We start from the raw sequence: 23,689 nt of genomic DNA on the forward strand, positions 1-23,689 counted from the left end.
TTAAAATATCAATATATATTAAAATCATGTAAATAATATATTTATATTTATAAATAAATACGTAATAATTAATTTGTGGTGTGTATACAGTTATACACTGTACCAGCATGGTTGATATTTTTGTTGGCAGCGTCTTAGAAAGTTCCACTTTCCACGGAGATAAACTCAAAGCGGTCCCTTCAAATCTATCAAATGAAGACTTAGGCGGTGAAGGAATACGAATGCAAATTTTCTTTTATTAAAGTACTTTTCTACTTTATTCCATAACAAAAAATTTTGCTGATGAATAAGTTTTGATAAAATTATTGAAAAAATGCGTCTGACGTGGTGACGCATAAAAAGATATGTGTGACAAAATTTGAGCTGCTAAAGACAAAAATATAAAAGGAGATGCTGTATTTAAACAGCAATCTTTAAAAAAATGCGTTCAATGAAGTTTGAGTTGAGAGCGACAAAAATATAAAGGGAAATGTTGTGTTTGAGTAGCGATTTTCAAAAAATACGTGCGATGGAGTTTGAGCTGCCGACAGCAAAAATACAAAGGGAGATGCTGTGGTTGTGGTTGAGCAACGATCTTAAAAAAAATAAAAAAAATAAGCGCGTAGAGTGCAATAAAATTGATCTTTAGAGAGCGCGTATAGCGTAATAAGAGTGGTTTAAGGGCGCGTATAGCGCAATAAAAAATGTGCGTGGAGCGCAATAAGAGTGCAGATAGAACTGGTGAAACAGAATGCAGACTTGACTGCTGAAAACAAAATACAGATGAAATTTTTGAAACAGATAAAACAGTTGGAAGAAGGCGCAGACAGGTCATAGTAACTATTCCATGAATGATAGTTGTTTTCTGTTAGAAAATGTATAACCAATACTGATTTTGGATTTTTACTTGGATGGACGTAATAGAGATCGGTTGAATTCTGAACTAAATTAAAAGATTGATTATTTATCATGGAAGAAGGTTAAAAAAAAAGGTAGGATGATTTTTTTATCGAAAAAATGATAGCTTATGTACCACCATAATAAAATTGTGAAAGAATACGAAAAATAAAATATTTATTAATTATTGATTAATTGAATTGAATTGAAGTGTGAAGGACTTTTTTTATTTTTATTTTAAAAAAATAAATTTTATTAATTATTAATTAATTAAATTAAATTTATGTATTCTATTTGTTGAATTTGTGGAGGACAAAATTTTTTCTATTCTTGTCATGAGTTGAGTTAAGGTAGAATTTAATATCTTCAACGTGGAACTGCAAGCTCTGCTTCCTTCTGGATTCTAGAAATACTTGATGTGGACTTGAATCATAACTTTTCACATACAACTTTGCCACTAGTGATGGCTTCAACATCAATGCTTAGTTGCTTCTTCTTACTCATCTTCCTTCCTCTCACTCTCAGATATCACACTGTTGCACACACTGCATCATCATCGACATGGGTCAAAGCTGGTTATTACTATTCTGCCAGTGAAATCTCCGCTTCAGACATCAAATCCACACTCTTCACTCACCTCTTATGCGCTTTTTCCTTCATTAACTCGACCAACTATAACATCTTCATCAACGCTTCTGAACTTCACAAGTTCTCAGCCTTCACCCAAACAGTTAAGTTCCAAAACCCAACTGTTTCAACGCTTCTATCCATCTGGGCTGGTGGCAGAGACAACACTTTCCTTTTCTCAATGCTAAACCAATCTTCTCATAGAAAATCCTTCATTCATTCTTCTATTACAACAGCAAGGTCACATGGTTTTCAAGGCATAGAACTTAATGGAGCATCTCCAGTACCGGCTTCGGAGCTTGCCGATTTCGGGAAACTTCTGGAGGAGTGGCGAGCTGCCATAACTTCTGAGGCAAGAAACTCCAGTACACCTGAGTTACTGTTAGTGATGGCGGGTTACTACCTTAGAGCTTCAGATTCAACGAGTTACCCTTTTGATTCAATGCAGAGGAACTTGGATTGGGTGCATTTTCTGGCATATGATTACTATGTTCCTACAAAGAACAATATCACGGGTTTTCATGCAGCTTTGTATGGTCCAACTAATTGGGACAACACTGATTCTGGTATCAAAGAATGGAGAAGAAGGGGATTCTCATCTAACAAGCTTGTAATTGGGTTGCCTTATCATGGATATGCATGGACACTTGTGAATCAAGGGGAGAATTGCATCGCGGCACCAGCATCGGGACCTGCCATTACAAGCGACGGTTCCATGGGTTATAAGTTGATAAAGAGTTTTCTTAGAAGCTTCGGGAATAATGGTGTTGCTTCAAGATTTAATAACAATTTTGTGGTGGATGAGTTCACAGTTGCAGCCACCATTTGGGTTGATTTTGATGATGTGGATTCAATCAGAGCCAAAGTTTCTTATGCCAAGGAAAAGGGACTTCTTGGCTACAGTGTGTTCCAACTTGCCAACGATGACAATTGGGTCCTTTCAAAGGCAGGCGAGTTTAATTACCAAAAAACATTGTCCAAAATTGGATTATGATCATGTTTTTCAGCATAGCAAATAATTGGTTGTATATTTGTGGTGCTGTGTGTACAATGTTCTTCCTAGTTTCTACAATAACATTTTCATCCCTTCATTTTGCAACAATATCCTGCAGCTCAAGAAGTAGATGAAGATCATCATAAGAGGAGGTTGTTGATAATTGTTCTGCTATCAACAGTAACTGTCATAATTCTGTTGGGAATAGTGTTTTGCTACTGCCACAGTGGTAAGGACGAAGCAAAGTAACATCCTATTAATCATATCACAAGATTGACATATTTTGCAATTTCCCATAAGATTTATTTCTCATTCTTTTGTATTTTGCAGGAACCGCAGCCACCATTACAAAAGCATTATACAAAATAAGGAAATGTTTATCAGGAGCTGAACAAGATCATGTAGAAGGGAATGGGTCTGACTTGACTGCATTCAGTTATCTCACAATCAAAATGGCAACAAATAACTTCTCAAGAGATAATAAACTTGGAGAGGGTGGATTTGGCACGGTTTATAAGGTAAAATTTGAATACTTCAGGCTTTTCATTTCCCTTCAAATAATGCAGTTCTGCTTCTGTTTCCTGGAAAATAAACTGTCTTTTTTACCCCCATTTCTTCTGCTCTTGGATAACTAGCTATTCATATACTTATATGTTAATATTTTCAGGGAAAATTACGAAAGGGGCAGGAGATAGCTGTGAAAAGGCTCTCAGAAAGCTCGAATCAAGGCCTAGAAGAGTTCAAAAATGAAATCACGCTTACAGCAAGATTACAACATGTGAATTTGGTTAGACTTCTGGGTTACTGCACAAAAAGGGATGAGAAGATTTTGATCTATGAATACCTACCAAACAAAAGCTTAGATCATTTTCTCTTTGGTCTGTTACATTACTTGCCCCCCTATTAAGTTATTACATGTATACCTTATTCTTTTAGTCTTGCTGGAAAACTCGATCAGAGTTGAAATCAGAGTTTATTCTTAGACCGAGTGTTTTTGCTTCTATATTCTGTAGAGTAATAATTCAGAATTAAACTCAATGCAGATCCAAGGAAATCAATTCTTTTAGACTGGAGCAAGCGTGCCAACATCATTGAAGGGGTTACTCAAGGCCTTCTTTATCTCCAAGAGTACTCAAATTTCACCATAATCCACCGAGATCTCAAAGCCAGTAATATTTTATTAGACCATAATATGAATCCCAAGATATCAGATTTTGGGATGGCAAGAATTTTCAGGAAATATGACCTTGAAGCAAACACAAGCAGGATTGTTGGGACATAGTATGTAAATTAGAAATGATGATGACTTATCATGCTTAATCCTTCATGTCTCTAATGAGTTCATACTTGTTTTTGCAGCGGTTATGTACCTCCTGAGTATGTGAGAAAAGGCATATACTCGACGAAGTACGATGTTTATAGCTTTGGAGTTCTTCTGTTGCAAATCATAAGTGGGAAGAGGACTTCATGTTACTATGGACCACATGAAAATATGAACCTGTTGGAATATGTAAGTTATTGGATTATATATTTTATTTTCTGTGACTAATATATGTTTCTTGTCTTATGATCCATAAAATGGTTTTGATTCATCATTTCAGGCATATGAGCTGTGGATGGAGGGAAGAGGTGTGGAATTTTTAGACCCTTCATTAGATGATACAACATCAGCGTGTAAACTCATGAGATGCATGCAAGTAGCTCTTTTGTGTGTTCAAGAGAACTCTGCAGATAGACCTTCCATGTTGGAAGTTGATTCAATTCTCAAGAATGAAACTGCAGCTATTGGTAGTCCCAAAATGCCTGGTTTTTCAGTGAAGAAACATGAAGATGATGAGAAAGAAAGATCCATAAAATATGTTTCAATTAATGATGTTACAATTTCTCAAATGATACCAAGATGATGATTGCATGGAGCAGAACATGCAATGTAATGCACAGAGAAATTATATTTACACCACTCTGTATATTTTCCTTTTATAATATAAAAGTGTATATATCATTCCGGTTAATTTAAACCTTTCATAATAATATAATATAATAACTAGAGTGGCCGGTCAATGTCATCTCATCATCACACGTTTTAAACCAAACATATTGCAACCATGTTTCTTCCACTAATTGATTCATCTTCTGTTATTCTATTTTTTTATGGCTTTTACCAATCTGGAAAGGCCTCCCATGGCCGACAATAACATTGAGTCACCCACTCGAGTGTTGCAAAGGGACACCTTAAGTCCTTAACTACACCTACCCCCTCCTACCTCCTTCGTTGGTTCTTCATTTGATTTGATGAATGAGGCAAGCTAAGGTACGTATATATAACTAATTAAGTTCTCCAACATGTTAATTTTATAATTATGATGATTCACCCATAAAGATTCCGATCCCTTTGTGGGTCAAATGAATATAGTCGTCACGGACGGCAGTTGCCAGATCAAAACCTTAATTACTAACTAGCTTGCATGCATGGTAACTGTTTCTGACATCTCTTAACTAACAACATGATGCATGGCAGTATATAAATGTGAGCTCCATAAATGGTTATTAAACACACCAAAACGTTAGCGTAATCATGATTAACCATATCCTCCTCACAACAGCAGTTATCATTTTCGCTACTTGTCACACGACAACACTTTCATCACCAGTAAAAGCAATATATTGGTCCGAGAATCAAATATTCCCACCATCATCCATTAACACTTCACTCTTCACCCACGTCTACTACGCTTTCCTCTTCCCAAACAACCTCACCTATGCCCTCCACGTGTCAGACGCAACCGCCTCAACCCTCACAAACTTCACCACCACACTCCGAGCCAAAACTCCTCCGGTCAAGACCATCCTTTCCATCGGCGGTTCCAATAGCAACGCCTCCCTCTTCGCCCTCATCGCTTCCACCGCCGCCACCCGCGCATCCTTCATCAACTCCACCATCCAAGTTTCCAGAACCTTCGGCTTCGACGGCATCGACCTCGACTGGGAGTTCCCTAGGGACTCCAACCAAATGAACGACCTCGGCCAGCTTTTTCATGAATGGCGCCTCGCAATCTCCGCCGACGCCGTCGCCACCCGCCGCCCGCCGCTGCTCCTCACCGCTGCCGTGTACTTCGCGGTGGACTTCTTCCTGTCCTCCACTCCGCCGCACAAGTACCCCGTGGACTCCATCAATCAGAACGTTGACTGGGTCAACGTCATGAGCTACAGCCTTCGCGGCCCCTGGGGCAACGTGACCGGAGCTCCGAGCGGCCTTTTCGACCCGATTCAAAACATAAGCGTTAGTTTCGGGTTGCAGTCGTGGATCCAGGGCGGAGTTGTTCCCGAGAAAGTAGTTATGGGCTTGCCGCTTTATGGGATGACGTGGCAGCTTCAGGATCCGAACGTGCACGGAATTGGTTCTGATGCTACTGGTCCGGGTCCCGGGTTGAACGGTGCAATGGCGTACTTTCAGGTGGTGGAATTTAATAACCAAAGTGGTGCGAAGGTTGCGTATGACGTTGAAACGAGGTCGGTTTATTCATATTCTGGGAGTTCTTGGGTTGGCTACGATGATCCCTTGACGGTTACAGTTAAGGTTGCTTATGCTCAAGCCCTTTGCCTTCGTGGCTATTTTTTTTGGGCTGCTGGCTTTGATACCAGTGACTGGAAAATCTCAACGCAAGGTAAACAAATTCACATATCATCGCAAATATAAACAATTAAGGTTAATGATAACCAATCATCGAAAGATCGTAACCATGATATATACATCATTTTGAAATACGACATTATTTAACCGATAAGAAAATTAATTTCATTTATTTTGATGTTTTAAGTACTATTTTGATCATTAGTACTAAATAACGTTTTTTGTTCGAAAAAATGCAGCTTCCAGGGCTTGGAAACTTGCATGAGATTGGAGATTGTGTGAAGTTAGTTATTTGTGCATTCTTTATAAAAAAAACGTGTTATTTGGACTGTTGGAGAGAATAAAAAAGCTGAGCCGAAGCCAAGGAATTGAAAGCTTGAATAAGTGACAGATAAGAAAGGTCTCCAATTGCACAACAGTGATATTATCTCCTCGTTTAGCTTTTTATTATCTATATTTAATTTGCACACAAGATTAAGTTTACTATATCATGACCTCTATAGTTATACTGACAAGATGAATGAATGAATGAAGTCCGGTAATTGAAAAGGTTATTCCACATGAATATAAAAGAAAACGGTGCTGTATGAAGCATTTTAATACCGATATTATATTATAAAAATACTTGGAAAGAAGATTCAAAATTGCTTTGACGTTGATACTATATGAAAAGGTTACAAAGGGAGCAATCGTGACAACTTACTGCAGAAAAACTGCAGATGGATAACTCACAAGAGCCATATACAGTTGCATTCCGCTTCAAAGTATTCTGGTCTCGAGTTGGCAGATTAAAGGAGTGAAACTAATTTTTCTCTTTTTCTTTCAACCATTCAACAAAATTGTCGATGATAACTGTCCAAGCTTGACTTGAGTCATAATTTTCAAGGTCATGGAAGTCTACCTACAACCACCAAAATATCAAATTTTGTTATGCATATGAGTTATGACCTCTTGAAATGAAATTACCCTACTTCGAACATTCAATTATACAATTGAAGTGCATGATTCATGAATAATATAACACATCATTATATTAAACACGATTCATTGTAGCATAGGCCACATATGCGGATAGCAAAATGAACTCCATGAGTGTGTTTGTTGATAGCTAGTGATTTATTTGACAATGGGGAGCGGGGAAAAAAGTAAACTCAGTTCAAGAAAGTTTAATTTTCCAAATTATATAGTTAGGACCTCATAATATGTCAAAACTTGAGAATTTATAATTTGAAGCTGCAATTAATCGCGATATTAATCCAAACAGAAGGGAGAAGAAGTAAAGCGTCACCTCTTTAAAAAACCGGTAAAAGCTTCTCCATTGATCCATGTTGAGAGCTCTGTAGTCATTCTGGACCTGTCAAAAAGTTATTCCAAGCATCAGCAAATAGTTTGAAGTATATGGATATTAAAGATAGTTTGATACAAAGCCATCAACTAAACTATACAACTCTGCATAAACACCAGGGGTCATCCGGAGAAATCTAATCCATCACTTGGTTTTGTAATAGAGACCTTCCAAGTTAAAGTAGGTAAGGGAAGTACATGAAAAATTTGAAATTTCAGATCATTAACCAAGCATGAAAATTTAACATTTCTATAATTAAGAGTGAAATTATAAACTAATAAAAAATAACATGTTGAAATTCTTCAGAGCCTAATATATTTGTCAGATAGAATATTTACATGTAACTTCACATATTAAGCAAGAAAACATAAATAAGCTTAAATAACTGCTTACCCACCTTTAGATACTCAACTAGTAAATTGACCTGATTGGGGAATTCGGATTTCAGAACAATGTTCAATAGCTCACAGATGGTCTCAATATCTACACTCCTTTGCTTCTCTTCTGAAAGTATTATTCGATGTTAACACCTTTTGGACAGATGAAAAAGAATAGGAGGAAATATTGCAACAAGGGAAAATATATAAATTATATTTCAAATAGAGGCCCAATAAATATAATACTAAGCTTACCTGTTAAACAGTATTGAAATGCGTAGGAATAGAAGTCCTCGAAGCACTCTGGCACCTTCAACTAAACAAGACACATAGAGGGAATAAATAGCACCACAAATCTTCAATCGAGGTCATCCACAGTCAATGGTTAATCTCAGCAAATTAGCAAGAAATTCCTTTACTGAATAAATTATAACAATACCTCTTTATCCAGTCCTTCAATTGCTTTTTTTAATTTTGGGCGTGTGTCGGCTCCTAAACACTTGAGGCCTCTTCGCCACTCATCCTATATGGAGAAAGAAAAAACTGGCGATCAAGATATATCCAGAAACTAAGTGACATTATGGCAGGGAATTCAAGCTGTCTCAACCGATGATGACAAGAATGATGTATTAAGTATGAAAATATTGGTTTGGCCTTGCCATGGCATTAAGCTGCATAGTGTTGTGCTTTCACACAGAAAATTTAAACTTTGACAACCAAATATAACAGGATTGTCAAAATATATGTTTTTTTCCTTTTCTTTAAAAAAAAAAGAAAAGAAAGAAACTCTGACTGTTAGATTCACAAACATTTTAGAATAAAACTCATGATGGCTCCAATATTGAAGGGCATCTCAAGGATTATGCATATAAATATTTCACAAAGTTAATGGTTTAAAATAAATCATTTAGCTGAGGGAATTTATTTCAGTATAAACGTAGGATAGAAGTTTGACATCAGTGAGCATTTAGCTTAATTGACAGTTAGGAATTAATAATGCATGTTGCAAATCTCAATGTTTTCTGCAGTGTAATTAAACTATCATTGTAAATCCATACTTCCCTGTACTTACCTTGGAAAAATAACCTTGTTTTTCAGCTTTCATTTTCCTGAGAGAATCATATATTTATTAATGTTAAAAAGGTCAGTTAGATAGAGGTAAAGAAGAAACTTATTCATCATCAGTCACGTACCAAGCAAATATCAGCATCCTAACATCTGTATGGTTCACATTCACATCATTACAAAGTGCTTCAATTCCTTCTGGACTGACAAACCAAAGTACACAGCATTGTATTAAGAGTTGCATCAACTTCAACCAGGATGGAGGCACAAATTGTCAAACATGAACAAGCATTCATGCAAAACCATTTCCTCTAATGCTAAATGCTAAATCCCACCAATCAGTTATTTGCCGAGTACAGGACAAAATTTTGCAAACTATAATCACTAAAGGAGCACATGGCTAGTAAAACAAGAAAAGTTTTAAGTAAATAAAAATTGAAAATAATTCATACATAGTCATGCCAAATTCTCGGCTACGAACCAAATAACAGCAAATGCAGGTGCAGGGAAGATGGGAGCAGGGCAGCAGGCATGATTTCAACATCTAAATACTTACTCAATCAATCCCAGCGTCTTATTCACGTATGATTCAAACAGTTGATCAATCCGATTAAATTGGTTTCCCCTTGGCTTCTTTGGTTCTGAATAATAACATGAAATGAAATAATTACACCACCAGAACTCAGCAAGAAGATAGCAGATATTACAAGGGGGAGAAAAAAGAAGATGAAAAGAAAGTTTTCATATTTTAGGAAAGCTATAAACAGTCATTTACAAGTTATAACCAAAGCCTAATTGTTCAGGACAATACATATTGTTACATATTGAGGCATACTTTCTGAACACCTTTTATTTTATTTTATTATTATTCTTTTTTATAATGATACTCAAAATCAGCAGCGAAGTAGAACCAGTATGATTTACCTGGGATGCAGTAATGCAGTTCTTCTTCTACTCTTTGCTTTTGTTATTTTGTTTTTTTTTTCCTCCTTAAATTACATCTAACTCGATGTACTATTAGCCACAACTATATCTACTTATTTCCCACTTAACACTATCAGCAACTTATGCATTTAACATTCATAACATGTGTCTCAATTATTACAGGATCACAACACCAAGAAAAAGCCTTTTCAATTATTTATGGAAGAAAAAAGCTTATTTCTCATTAACTCTTTAAATATTGAAGGGTTTAATGCGCATAAACACAAACAGTTCGTGTTCAACAAAAACAAGATATACAGATTTGAAATCAATCAAGAAGCAAGGAAAACCGAAATTCCTTAACAACAGCACTTGTCACAGACCCAGCAATTAAAAAATTGTTAATGTGAACTTCTTGTTTTCAACTAGTGAAGTTTATGATGTTCTTTTTTTCGCGGGAAGCAATGAGGATAAACGGAAGCACAAATACGAACCAGGACGAACAGAAGAATCAGCATCAGAAGATCTGGTTGGTGGGGCCGATTTTCTCTTGGGGCGAGGCATCTTCGCAAAATGTGCAATCACAAACAGTTAAAATCGGCGATTGAAATCTAATTGATTCGATTCGAAATCCTTCGAAACTGTTGCGAGTGTCTCATAAACCTCTTATTTGCAGAGAAATGGCGAGCGTGAAGACGATGGAAGAAGCATCGCAGATCAAGGTTTAACCAAGGTTTTATTGCTTCGGAAAAATGCAATCACTTTTTCTTTTAAAATTTAATTTTAAATCCGCATGATCAACACAGGTTCTGTTACATCACTTAGATGAGAGTTAAGATTAAATCTCATATCCACAAATTATTATTATCATTTATATCCATAAATAATTAAAATATTAAATATTAAGAATATTTACACATTTAAATACCAAAAAATAAAACTAATTTGACATTAAAAAAAAATTTTATTGATAAAATTATCCCAACCCTAAAATTTTATAAAATTTTTTAAATTAATCCTTATAACCTATAACCTACTCCGCGTGAATTTCCAACTATTCATCGTCACGCCTTCAATATCTAACTCTTGTCATACCTTTCAAATTCTTTCTCATATATTTAATTAGGATATCATTTATTTTTCTTTCTTTCTTCTTTCTTGTGTTATTTTATTTTTTCATATTGACTCTTTTAAGACTGTTTTTTTAAAATAATTTTTGTTTAGTTTTTTCTAAACACTCTCCTTGTTATTTATTAAAAAAAAACTATAAGTTTAATTAATTAAAATGATCATTATTTCATGATAGAAAATAATTTACCTTACCTCCTTAATGAATTTTATCTCTGAAATGCAACTTTCAATTTAATAGAATTAAAATAGGTAAATCATTAATTTAGTACAAAAATATGCATAACATTTGACAAAAATATCTCAAAATAATCTTTCTATTGTTTAGACTTTGAAGTGTCATACAATAAGAGGTTATGAATATTTGTTTATTTTTTGGTTAAGTTGAGAATGTCTGTTATTCATGAAGAAATCGTGGTAAAATAGTAAATAAATTTTAGTGTGAACGTTTTTTTTCTATATTTTTTATTATAATAATACTTAATTACTAGAAAAAAAATCAGATGCAAAAATAAGATAAATAATAATTTGTTTACATAAAATGGTAGTTTCTTATTGACCTTTTTTTATCCACCTTGAAAACTTCATAAATTAATCTCAATTAGTTTTTTATTTTGCTAGAACATTTATTTATTTTGGACTGGGCTAGTACGCTACTAAGAAAAGCCTCTTACATTTAGCTGAGCCCAACAATGGACTCCATGGCCCAAATAGTTAGCCAATTCAAGATGGGCCTATAACATTCTCCATACTATAAATATCTCTGCAGCTGCCACCAAATTCATTTAGGGTTTCGTCGCCAGGAAGGTTTAGAGCAGCACATCGGTTCCATAATCGGCGCTGAAAAATGGTAAAAGACAATAGTTCTTCTTTCCTGTGTTGTAGTTCTAGCAAGCTTCTGGCTCTTCTGTTTGATTCAATGTTTGATGATGGTTCTTAATTTACTGTGCAGCCTTCACACAAGACTTTTAGGATCAAGAAGAAGTTGGCCAAGAAGATGAGGCAGAACAGGCCCATTCCTTACTGGATCCGCATGAGGACGGATAATACAATCAGGTTCCTGCTTTTCGTTTCGTTCAAATTTATCTGTTAATTTCTTCATCGGAATCTCGGAAATACTGATTGTTGTATCTGTGTGTTTTTTCAGGTATAATGCGAAGCGCAGGCACTGGCGCCGCACCAAACTAGGGTTCTAAGGTGGAACTATCTTCCTTTTCCATTCTAGTTTTGTAGTGGGTTTTAGATTTGTAGTACAATCTATGACATTCGAAGATTGTAACTCAATTATCAGTTTTCAACTCGTTTAATTTTCATTTCACAATGGATCTGTTATCTTTTTGGTTTGCAATTTATGTGAAACGAACAATTGTTATGATGTTTTCAATGTGATACTTTGGTGATGATACTCAGTTGTCTTGCTTCATGATTATTTATAATTTATATTTATGATACTATGAATGTTAATTGGCGCTGAATCCCTTATTTATATTTGTCATGATGTTTCCTGAAATTGAAGATGTAGTACTTGTTTTCTAGCTGGCGGTTTGTAATTGAGGATTTCTATGTGTGCTTATTTAAAAGATGTTTGGTTTACAACAAGTTTGCGGGTTGTTTACTGGTTAAGCACGCAAACACTGATTTGTTTTGTTTCAACTGGTTAAGCTGCCTCGTCACATAAAAATTTTTATCTTTTATTGACACATAAAGGGTCTGCATGCCTATGGGCAATTCGGTTTGTCGATGGTATACGAACCCTACTAAAGTTCTTGTACACATTAATTTTAATCTGGTAATATTTTTGGGGTACTATTTTTAGTTTTCTATCAGGTTAGAATTGAATTCGGTATATTGATTTAAATGAGAATAGTTAAATATATTTGTAGGGAATACGGGAAAATACAATTACTCCATAGTGTAAATTTCTTGTAAGGTTGGTCAATTATGTGTATTTCAAGGAGAAAAATGTTTGATTCAACAGTTATTGCAGTAAATAGAACTTCAGACAATTTGTAGGTCATAATAAGCTGATATTTACCATTTCTTCAAATGTTAAACAACCAAAGCCTTTTTTATTTAGAACTATGTATAATGAAAGTTTCAAATGTTGATTTTGAATGACACTATCGATATGGTTAGCTTAATAGAAGTCAAATTCAAAATAATTACTTTACAAAGATGGGATGAATTGATATATCTAACTGGAAAAACAAGTTAAAAAGGATCCAAATTTGGGGTAGAGCACCTAACAAGATAAAAAGGAGAAGAAAAACAAGTGAAAGGGAAAATATGAGAAAGATCATAGAATTCACTTTTGATGCAAGTTGGGCAGTGGGTACAACCGAAAAAATGACCATTGTTGTATAAATTATACCATCTATATCGAAAATACCTTGCTGATCATTATATAAAATTTGTATAAAATTACCACCACTTCCATTTCTAACCTCTTAAAAGTCTGTTAATTTGCAATAATAATGTTAGAAAAATTTGAACATTGATTTTAGGTATTCTCCTTGTACGTTGTATAGATATATCTATACACAATTACACATTCGAATTCGATAAAGACGATTAGAACCAATGGTTCTGTTTCTTGTTTGTATTGAACTATTTGTTCAAATCATTAAACCCATTACCTATTTTGAATTTAATTTTGATACTCTGTCAATGTAAATTCGTTTTACATGTACATCTAATCACATAACGCCACATTAACAAAAATAACTACTTTTTATATTAATCGCGTGAATGGCCATCCAAGAAAATGGTTCCAAGAGAATGGTTGTGATTGCACGATTGTGTAAAACATTTTACGCCATTAGCGCATTAAAATTAAACTCTTCATTGTATTAATAAAAGAAAAAGAAAAGTTGAGAATCAATTTTGTTTAGTCAATTTTTTTTTTACTCATTTACTACTTAATCAATTATGTTACGTGTATACTAAAATTAGCCATTAAAATCAGTTAAAATCAGTTATAAGTATAAAATACATATTACAATATACAAGGTTATTACACATCTAAGTATTTTTTCATCCAAGTTCATTCAAATAGGTCTAACACCAACAAAAACCACTCTCATTAAAATCACGCTCCCTCCTCCTCTTCCTTCTTCTTCTTCTTCCAAATTTGCACACGCATGTTTTTCTTCTTTCCTTCTTCTTCTCCTCCTCTTTCTTCTCTTCCTCCTCCTCCTTCTTCTTTATAGTCATCACTAATAACACTAACATTTTCAAACTTCTTTATTAGTTCTGATTTTTTTTACTGTCTCCATTAAATAATTTTAGTTCATTTCTTAATTTATTTCGGTTTATTTGTGTGTTAATTGTCGGTTTATTTGTGTGTTAATTTCAGTTCACTTGATGTTGCTGATAAGTATTGAGCAAATTTTTTATTCACAAGTGAATCGAAATTAACACACAAATGAACTGAAATTAATTCACAAATGAACCAAAATAAACTAAAAAATGAACTGAAATTATTTAATGATGGCACCAAAGAAAATCAGGACCAATAAAGATGTTAGAAAAATGTTGATGTTGTTCGTGATGACGATAAAGAAAGAAGAGAAGAAGAAGAAGAAGAATCTGCGTGTGCGAAGAAGAAAAACAAAATTGAATCATGAACAAGACAAGAATTATGTGTTTCTTCTTCTTTATTTGATTAGATGAATAAGACAAGAAAAGAAGAACATGATGAGAGGTTTGAGGAATTTTTTCTTTTTGTTTTTTCGTTTTTGTTTGATTTTTCTTCAATTTTTTCTTAGTTTTATTTCTTTCAAGATAGTGAAACAAAAAGAATCATAACAAAATAATTCAGTCAAGAATAAACTTAAATTATATTCATAAATGAACTAAAATTATATTTAGAATGAACTGAAATTACATAATGATTTCAATTCATTTTAATTATAATTTCAGTTCATTTCTGAATATAATTTCAGTTCATTTCTGTTCTGCATAATTCAAAAAATTTTCTCCTCACCTTCTACGGCTTTTTTACCAGGGAGAGAAGGAAGAAAAGAAAAAAATACAGCAGCAACAACAACAAAAGAATGACAATAAAGAGAAAATACGCGAAGAAAAAAGAACGCGAAAAAGAAGAAAAATGAGGAGGAGGAGGAAGAACGCGAAAAAGAATTAGGAGAATGAGGAGGGGAGGAACGCGAAGAAGAAGACATAGCATCAAGGTAAAGAAGAAGAAGAAAACGCTTGAGAGAAGAAGAAAATAGGAAAAGCTCGTGATCTAAAATCACTTGGATGAACTTGAATGCTAAAATTGTTTAGATATAAAAAATATCTCTAATCTTGAAAAAAAATATAAGTATCCCGACTTTTCAAACAAAACAATACTATTCCTCTGTTGTAACCTATAAATAAACAACGAATATTTGTATTATCATGTTATATTTTCCACATATAAAATTATCTAAGAAGAATGCAGCCAATGTAGGTGGTATCGGTCATAATTATTTGCAAAGTCACCACAAATTCATCACGTGTCAGAGCAAAGGAATGTATGTGGTAAGTGGTAACTAAGCAGCTTGTAATAAAAAAAAATTATTTGGGGAGAGTCAAATGCATTGTCTTGCAAGGAATACGTAGAATGGTTCTCGCGATATATATGGAGGACCACAAAACCATGCAAAAAAAGTGAAAGTCAAAGGTTGACGATAATAGAACTGTAAATCACAACCATGCATTCATTCCCTATCACAACTCCAAACTCCCACTATAAAAGCATCAAATCACACCTGAATAACTCGTCACCTTCTTTATCAAAAGTTATTGGCATTGGCTTCGTTTTCTCCTCTGTTTTTCTACCCTTCCAAGGCCTTCCGGGCCAGAGGTTGGGTAGAAACAAGATCATAAACAAAACTTGCAGGTGACAGTTTCCTTTTTCTCCATCATGGCTTCCGGTGACATCTCTTTCGAGGATCTTAAGAATGAGAATGTGGATCTCGTAAGTTACTATTACAATATTAGTTATATTTATATGTACTTATTGAATTTTTCTTTGAACTTGGCAATGACATGTTATGTGTACATGTATATTAATTTGCAGGAAAACATTCCCATTGAGGAAGTGTTCGTGCAACTGAAATGTAGCCGAGAGGGTTTGACATCAGCTGAAGGAGAGAAGAGGCTACAAATCTTCGGTTACAACAAACTAGAAGAGAAAAAGGATAGCAAGCTGCTTAAATTCTTGGGTTTCATGTGGAATCCATTGTCATGGGTCATGGAGGCTGCTGCTGTCATGGCCATTGCATTGGCCAATGGCGGGGTAATTACAGAATTCTTGTGTTGTTCATAAAACTATAAGGCTTTGTTATTGTTGTTGTTTGGTCCTAACATTGTATATAAATCAGGGCAAGCCACCGGATTGGCAAGATTTCGTTGGTATTGTGGTGTTGCTTTTGATCAACTCAACGATTAGTTTCATTGAGGAAAACAGTGCCGGCAATGCCGCAGCTGCTTTGATGGCCGGTCTTGCACCCAAAACCAAGGTGTTGAGAGATGGAAAATGGAGTGAGGAAGAAGCAGCAATCTTGGTGCCTGGAGATTTGATCAGCATCAAGTTGGGAGATATCGTTCCTGCAGATGCTCGTCTTTTGGAAGGTGATCCTCTCAAGATTGACCAAGCTGCCCTCACCGGCGAGTCATTGCCGGTCACCAAGAACCCCGGTGATGAGGTCTTCTCTGGCTCCACATGCAAACAAGGTGAGATCGAGGCTGTTGTCATTGCCACCGGTGTCCACACCTTCTTTGGCAAGGCTGCTCATCTTGTAGACAGCACCAACAATGTTGGTCACTTCCAACAGGTACATAACAAAACAAAACAAACTTCCATTACTTTTCTCTAACGGCATCACAACTTTGTATTAATCCTTGTTGTTGCCTTGTGTTAGGTGTTGACTGCCATTGGTAACTTCTGCATCTGCTCAATTGCTGTGGGAATGCTGATTGAGATCATTGTGGTGTATCCCATCCAACAGAGGGCATACAGAGATGGTATTGATAACTTGTTGGTTCTTCTTATTGGTGGTATTCCAATTGCCATGCCAACTGTCTTGTCTGTCACCATGGCTATTGGCTCTCACCGCCTTTCCGAGCAAGGAGCCATCACCAAGAGGATGACTGCCATTGAAGAAATGGCAGGTATGGATGTTCTCTGCAGTGACAAGACCGGAACTCTCACCCTTAACAAGCTTACCGTTGACAAGGACTTGATTGAGGTACTTCCTCTCTTCATGCTCATACAATTCAGTCTTATATATAATATAAGCTTCTTTGTTTTTAATCAAAGGGTGATTGTGATTTGTGAATGCAGGTCTTCCCCCCTAAGGTCGACAAGCAAACCCTTGTCTTGTTTGCTGCCAGGGCTTCCAGGGTTGAAAACCAGGATGCCATTGATGCTTCAATTGTTGGAATGTTGAGTGATCCCAAGGAGGTACTTAGATTTTTCAGAATTGACGACTAAGTTTTGTGGTAACTAATTAACCTTAATACCTTATTATGATTATTGTCTTGGTTGTGAAATCTCAGGCAAGAGCAGGAATCACCGAGGTGCATTTCTTGCCCTTCAATCCTGTGGAGAAGCGCACAGCCATTACCTACATTGATAGCAATGGAGACTGGCACAGAAGCAGCAAGGGTGCTCCTGAGCAAGTAACATCAAAATATATACTATTCTTTAGAAATTTATAATATGACATGAGCATGAGTTTTAATATTTGAGTACTAATTTGATGGATCAGATTATTGAACTGTGCAAACTCAAGGGAGAGACTTTGAAGAAGGCCCATAAGATCATTGATGACTTTGCCAACCGTGGTCTGCGTGCATTGGGCGTTGCACGCCAGGTGAATAAAGAGTCTAACTAAACTAATCCATGAACATGAAAAAGAAGAGGATGAAGAATTTAATTTCTGTTTACATTGATTTTAACAGACTGTTTCAGCAAAGAGCAAGGAAAGCGAAGGAGAACCATGGGAGTTCTTGGGCTTGTTGCCACTTTTCGACCCTCCAAGGCATGATAGTGCAGAGACTATCCGTCGTGCTCTTGAACTCGGTGTGAATGTTAAGATGATCACCGGTGACCAACTTGCCATCGGAAAAGAAACCGGTCGTAGGCTCGGAATGGGAACCAACATGTACCCTTCATCCTCACTCCTTGGTGCTAGCAAAGACCCTGCCATTGCAGCCATTCCAATTGATGAACTGATTGAGAAGGCTGATGGATTCGCCGGAGTGTTCCCAGAGCACAAATACGAGATCGTGAAGAGACTGCAGGATAAGAAACACATAGTGGGAATGACCGGAGATGGTGTGAACGATGCACCGGCATTGAAGAAGGCAGATATCGGTATCGCAGTGGCAGATGCAACTGATGCCGCAAGAAGTGCCTCAGATATTGTGTTGACTGAGCCTGGATTGAGCGTGATTGTGAGTGCTGTGCTTACAAGCAGGGCTATCTTCCAGAGGATGAAGAACTACACCATCTATGCTGTCTCCATTACCATCCGTATTGTTTTTGGATTCATGCTTGTGGCACTCATCTGGAAGTTCGACTTCTCACCTTTCATGGTGCTCGTCATTGCCATCTTGAACGATGGAACCATCATGACCATCTCCAAGGACAGGGTCAAGCCATCTCCTCTCCCTGACTCATGGAAGCTCAAGGAAATCTTCGCCACCGGCATTGTCCTTGGTTTATACATGGCTGTCACCACTGCCTTGTTCTTCTACTTGATCCATGACACCGACTTCTTCACCGTAAGATTCCAACTCAACTTTTTTTTTAATTCGTAGCTTAAACTGATAGGAAGAGACACGTAATAATTATATCTTTTTCAGAATACCTTCCACGTGGAGGCAATTTATGATAGTGAGGAGCAACTCACCTCAGCTCTATACCTTCAAGTGAGTATCATCAGTCAAGCACTCATCTTCGTGACAAGGTCAAGGGGCTGGTCCTACATTGAACGCCCTGGATTGTTGCTTGTTGTCGCCTTCCTCGCAGCACAACTGGTTAGATATTCTTTTGACCTTCCAATTCTAATCCAATCCAATCCAATCCGATCCGAAGAAATAGTCTAACTAACTAACTAAACTAACTAACTGTACAGGTGGCAACTGTGGTTGCTGTGTACGCACACTGGGACTTCGCTAGAATCAACGGAATCGGGTGGAGATGGGCAGGAGCAATCTGGATCTTCAGCATTGTGACATACATCCCTCTTGATATCCTAAAGTTCTTGATCAGGTTGGGGCTGTCAGGAAGGGCATGGGACAACATGATTGACAAGAAGACCGCATTCACAACAAAGAAGGATTACGGCAAAAGCGAGAGGGAAGCTCAATGGGCTGTGGCTCAGCGCACATTGCACGGACTCCAGGTTCCTGAGACCCAACCCGCATTATCCACTGAGATCTCTGAAATCGCTGAGCAGGCCAGAAGACGTGCTGAGGCTGCAAGGCTAAGAGAACTCCACACTCTCAAGGGCCATGTTGAATCCGTCGTCAAGTTGAAGGGTCTTGACATTGATACCATCCAACAACACTACACGCTTTAAATGTATTCTGAGTAGCTTACTTGAGAAATTCTACAGTAACTCTTGATAGGGATGGGGATCACAGCCTCTATGAACTCCATGTATTAACCTTTTTTTTGGATACCTCTTATGTTAATCAATAAATTAACGAGATTTGTTCATTCTTATATATAAAGCTTCGTTCAAAGGTTTTGCTTTAATTTAGAATTTCAATCACGGACTCGTAATTTTCTTGCAATCTTAACTTAGCTCTCCAGTAAATCTTTGAATGTGGTTTTTTACATTTGAAGTCTCTAACTACGTAAACTGTCAGACAAAATAACAAAACCAGCGATTATAAAGAAATCTAATGAAGTACCTTAAACCGGCTTAACTTGTGGTTTATCCGTACCAAATTAGAACTAAGCTAAATCCACTAAATTTTAATAAGAAGTTAATTTGATCAGAGAGAATATTTGACCATATAAGTACACTATAATTGAATATTAAATTTTTTGTACGCTATAATTGAATATTAAAGTATTTTCTACTGAGATAGGTCATTTACATGGATTTAGTTTTTGATTTTTTAATTGTTATAATTTAATCTCATATGTTTTTTGTCATTGGTCCTTCTAATTCAAAAGATTGCACCAATATAATTCCTCATACATTTTCTCTCTTTCAAATTCAAAAAATAACTCAAACTTTGTCATACTAGACATATTAAAATGATATTATTTGAGGATTTAAATAATACTAAAATATTACACCTCTCTTTTTCGAACAATACTAAAGGTCCTTGAAGAAGCTACTTTTTTTAACTTTTGATTTATAAAAAGTTACATTAATAATATTTGGTACATTTTTTTAGATAAATTTTTAACTTTTTAAAAAGTTATTTAAAAGTTTTTGAAGAAGTTAAAAAATATTATTTCTCCTATTTTTAAAAGTTATTTTATCATTCCTATTTAATGCACAACTTTAAAACAAAGACTTCTATAATAACTTTTTAAATATAAAATAACTTATTTAAAAATTATTATTAATAAAAATTTTTATATTTTAAGCTTCTTTTTTAAAATAATTTATTTAAAAAATTTAGCCAAACTGATTCTAATTGTTCAAATACTTAAATGATATCGTTTTAATATGTTTAGCGTGATAAAAATTGAACCATTTACCGATGACATTAAATTATGAAAAATACACAAAAAAATTATATTAATACACTTTTTTTTAATCTAAAAAACTAAATTATAACCATTAAAAAATTACTGACTAAAAACTCACAAATCTCATAAACTAAAGTAGGATTAACTCCACCAAAATATTATTTGGGAAGAGTGCAAGACAAATAATAAAAACCGCAAAGAAAAAGCCTGGAGTTTCCCGCGAGTTTGAGTTGCCGCCAAAAAAAAAACACCACCGTTTTGTTTTCCCTAAAAATTGAATGCACCTCTCACTATATCGCTCGGATTCATTCATTCAATCAATCAGTCCAAAGCAAAATCCCTAACTTTCCCTCTCTTCACCCTTCTATGGCGTCTCGGAAAATGAACGAGTACGAACGCCAGCGACTGGAGAACATTCGCCGCAACGATGAGATGATGGCCGCCCTCAAGCTCCATTCCAAGGCCGCCTCCCTCCTCTCCAAGCGCCCGAGGTCTGCGCTTCTTTTTTTCTCCTTCTCACACTTCAATGCTTCATTCTTGTTTATTTTTTAATTTTCTGTTACTTATTTCTCACTGGTTCATTCATGGAACTGCGGCTTAGGGTTACGACCAAGTCGTACAGTGTCAAATCTGAGAAGAAGCCCAAAGCCGAAACCGCAGTCGTCATCCGCCGCTCCCTCCGCACCAGGGGTATCCCGCCCGATTCCAAAGGGCTCGATGCAGAAACTCTAGATTCACTTCCCGTGCTTCACAGTTCGGCCGCCAAAATCGAACCTTCCTGCAAAACATTGGGCCCTCTTCCTATGAGTGATGCATATGAAGGGGAAGACGATTCTGATCGGTCATTCATCGAATCGATTGTCGCCATGGCAAAGAAGGAAGCCCGGGAAGGAGAGTTTGATGGTAAGGATGAACTTCGGGGTTCCTTAGAGCTGGAGTCTATGGATTTGAATTCCGAGAACATAGCAAGAATTGTTCCTGGAAGGATAACTGCAGTGCGGTTTTTCCCTTCCACTAGTGTGAAGATGGTTGTGGCTGGTAACAAGTTTGGGAACCTTGGGTTCTGGGATGTTGGAGATGATAAAGGGCGGATTCATTTATACCATCCTCATCCTGCTCCTATTTCTGAGATATTGGTTCAGCCATATTGCTTGTCCAAGGTATTAATTATGCCGTACATGTGAATTCTCAACACCTCAGAACTTAATTTAAAAACTAGTATGAGTTTTACGGAATTGGATCGAACTATGAAGTGTCTGTTTCTTAAGCTTGTTGAGTAATTTAATTTGGTTGATTGCCTAAATATAATATATGGTTACCCTGATAGCTTGACTTAATTCTGGTTTGAACATTCTGTGCCTTCAACCTACTGTAGGTATGTTTTTATATTGTCAATTTTGAAATTGTCTGAGCTAAGGCCAAAAATTGTAAATGCAGATCTATACAAGTTGTTATGATGGATTTCTTCGGCTTATGGATGCCGAGAAGGAAATCTTTGATTTGGTATATAGTAGTGATGAGGCTATATATAGTCTCCACCAACCAAAAAATGAGGCTAACGGCCTATATTTTGGCGAGGGTCGTGGTGGTTTGGCTGTTTGGGATAATAGGATGGGGAAATGTTCGTCTCGCTGGATTTTGCATGAAGGTAGGATTAATACAATAGATTTCAAATGTGAAAGCCCTTACGTTCTAGCTACTGGTTCTTCTGATGGGACTGCTTGCACTTGGGATTTGAGATATGCCAATGGTGACAAAATGACTGCCTTAAAGACTTTCACTCACAAAAGGGCTGTGCAGTCTGCTTACTTCTCTCCTTCTGGATGTAGCCTGGCAACAACAAGGTCTGGATGTTATTTAATTCTTCATATTATTGTTCTGTAAGAATGAAGCTAGGTAGTGTAAATATGCTTACTTGCCTTGTTTAATTTGTTATCCACTAACCTTTGTTGTGCAAGTTAACTTGTTTGCTAGGTTTTCTTTTCATTATGAATCCTTTTAAATCTGCTTTAACTTGCATGTGATTTTGATTTGGTGGAATCACTATTATCTCTTATATTGCGTAGCACGGATAACACAATCGGAATATATAGTGGCGCTGACTTGGAGGATGCAGCTTCTGTATATCATGACAACCAGACTGGCAGATGGCTTTCTTCTTTCAGGTATTGTCTTTGTGGAAACATCAAAAGCTAATTTATCTTACTGTGAAATAACTTATCACATCAAAGCATTGGGACTTACTGTTGCAATTGAGTTATAACGACTGTGATACTTAATATTTTTGCTTTGGAAATAATGGAAAAAAACGGGTTTTAGTTTCACGAGCTTGATTTTGTTGTAACAGAGCAATATGGGGTTGGGATGACTCATATTTATTCGTCGGAAATATGAAAAGAGGAGTTGATGTTCTCTCAACAAGCCAAAGGAAAATAGTTACTACTTTCCAGAGTGCACATATGTCTGCCATTCCATGTAGATTTGATGCACACCCATATGAGGTTGGAATGCTTGCAGGAGCTACAAGTGGAGGGCAGGTCTATATTTGGACATCACGCTAGGTTGTTTATTCGCTGATAACTGTGTTGTACACAACAAAATAGATCACTTTAGTGCGTTGTTTTCCATCTTTTGGTAGTGTTAATGTAAATGTTAAATGTGCTAAGTTTATGCTAGACTTAACTGTAACAGTTTCTTTATTTGTTCGTTCACCTTTTTAGTTTCTGTTACCAAGCAAACCAGGTTTTGAATCTCTTTGATTCTTGAATGATAGTTCTTTAGCCTTTTTAGTCTCTATTACCAATCAATTAGTGGTCTTGGTTCTCTTGATTCTTGAATGATGTCACCTATCATATTAGTGGATTTAAAAATGAATCGGGACATTAATTGCCAATGTATATGACGATTTGTCTTCTTTTTAGTTGTTTTCTTTTGTTCCCTTAATCACCTCAGTTTTATTTCTTTTCTAAGATCCTTATGATAGGTAGAACTTTCTATACAGCAAAGAGCCAAA

At 36.0% G+C, this 23,689-nt stretch overlaps 6 protein-coding genes across 8 annotated transcripts; 5 read left to right on the forward strand and 1 right to left on the reverse strand.

The window, feature by feature from the left end:
• Positions 1 to 1,295: 1,295 nt before the first annotated feature.
• LOC107458864 (putative cysteine-rich receptor-like protein kinase 20) lies at positions 1,296 to 4,529 on the forward strand. The gene is made up of 7 exons (XM_052259707.1): positions 1,296 to 2,453; positions 2,616 to 2,726; positions 2,828 to 3,015; positions 3,165 to 3,375; positions 3,541 to 3,778; positions 3,857 to 4,007; positions 4,099 to 4,529. Exons 1-7 carry the CDS (start codon positions 1,340 to 1,342, stop codon positions 4,399 to 4,401), a joined length of 2,316 nt encoding a protein of 771 aa, XP_052115667.1. The 5' UTR covers positions 1,296 to 1,339; the 3' UTR covers positions 4,402 to 4,529.
• A 526-nt stretch (positions 4,530 to 5,055) lies between these two features.
• On the forward strand, positions 5,056 to 6,687 carry LOC107458852 (nod factor hydrolase protein 1-like). 2 transcript variants are annotated; one of them, XM_052257799.1, is made up of 2 exons: positions 5,056 to 6,162; positions 6,375 to 6,687. In XM_052257799.1, exons 1-2 carry the CDS (start codon positions 5,073 to 5,075, stop codon positions 6,470 to 6,472), a joined length of 1,188 nt encoding a protein of 395 aa, XP_052113759.1. In that variant the 5' UTR covers positions 5,056 to 5,072; the 3' UTR covers positions 6,473 to 6,687. The 2 variants fall into 2 exon arrangements, with proteins under 2 accessions (XP_052113759.1, XP_020980507.1); XM_021124848.2 differs by having other exon boundaries at positions 6,368 to 6,686.
• Positions 6,688 to 6,695: 8 nt separating this feature from the next.
• Positions 6,696 to 10,634, reverse strand: LOC107458857 (uncharacterized). Its single transcript, XM_016077066.3, has 9 exons — positions 10,334 to 10,634; positions 9,472 to 9,556; positions 9,044 to 9,118; positions 8,923 to 8,959; positions 8,290 to 8,373; positions 8,106 to 8,166; positions 7,871 to 7,977; positions 7,417 to 7,482; positions 6,696 to 7,029 (listed from the first exon to the last, which is right to left on the reverse strand). Exons 1-9 carry the CDS (start codon positions 10,401 to 10,403, stop codon positions 6,931 to 6,933), a joined length of 684 nt encoding a protein of 227 aa, XP_015932552.1. The 5' UTR covers positions 10,404 to 10,634; the 3' UTR covers positions 6,696 to 6,930.
• Positions 10,635 to 11,743: 1,109 nt separating this feature from the next.
• On the forward strand, positions 11,744 to 12,390 carry LOC107458843 (60S ribosomal protein L39). Its single transcript, XM_016077047.3, has 3 exons — positions 11,744 to 11,817; positions 11,920 to 12,023; positions 12,115 to 12,390. Exons 1-3 carry the CDS (start codon positions 11,815 to 11,817, stop codon positions 12,161 to 12,163), a joined length of 156 nt encoding a protein of 51 aa, XP_015932533.1. The 5' UTR covers positions 11,744 to 11,814; the 3' UTR covers positions 12,164 to 12,390.
• A 3,486-nt stretch (positions 12,391 to 15,876) lies between these two features.
• On the forward strand, positions 15,877 to 19,543 carry LOC107461095 (ATPase 8, plasma membrane-type). Of its 2 annotated transcripts, none has more exons than XM_016079556.3 (10): positions 15,877 to 15,930; positions 16,033 to 16,251; positions 16,337 to 16,789; positions 16,877 to 17,203; positions 17,299 to 17,418; positions 17,514 to 17,636; positions 17,726 to 17,830; positions 17,919 to 18,743; positions 18,825 to 18,998; positions 19,097 to 19,543. In XM_016079556.3, exons 1-10 carry the CDS (start codon positions 15,877 to 15,879, stop codon positions 19,541 to 19,543), a joined length of 2,847 nt encoding a protein of 948 aa, XP_015935042.1. The 2 variants fall into 2 exon arrangements, with proteins under 2 accessions (XP_015935042.1, XP_052115951.1); XM_052259991.1 differs by having other exon boundaries at positions 17,750 to 17,830.
• Positions 19,544 to 20,881: 1,338 nt separating this feature from the next.
• LOC107458834 (uncharacterized) lies at positions 20,882 to 23,496 on the forward strand. The gene is made up of 5 exons (XM_016077040.3): positions 20,882 to 21,167; positions 21,278 to 21,836; positions 22,114 to 22,520; positions 22,743 to 22,841; positions 23,024 to 23,496. The coding sequence occupies exons 1-5, from the start codon at positions 21,043 to 21,045 to the stop codon at positions 23,235 to 23,237; spliced, it is 1,404 nt and encodes a 467-aa protein (XP_015932526.1). The 5' UTR covers positions 20,882 to 21,042; the 3' UTR covers positions 23,238 to 23,496.
• The last annotated feature ends 193 nt before the right edge of the window (positions 23,497 to 23,689 follow it).

The sequence above is a fragment of the Arachis duranensis genome, chromosome 1 (genome assembly GCF_000817695.3).
Source record: "Arachis duranensis cultivar V14167 chromosome 1, aradu.V14167.gnm2.J7QH, whole genome shotgun sequence".
Lineage (NCBI taxonomy): Eukaryota > Viridiplantae > Streptophyta > Magnoliopsida > Fabales > Fabaceae > Arachis > Arachis duranensis.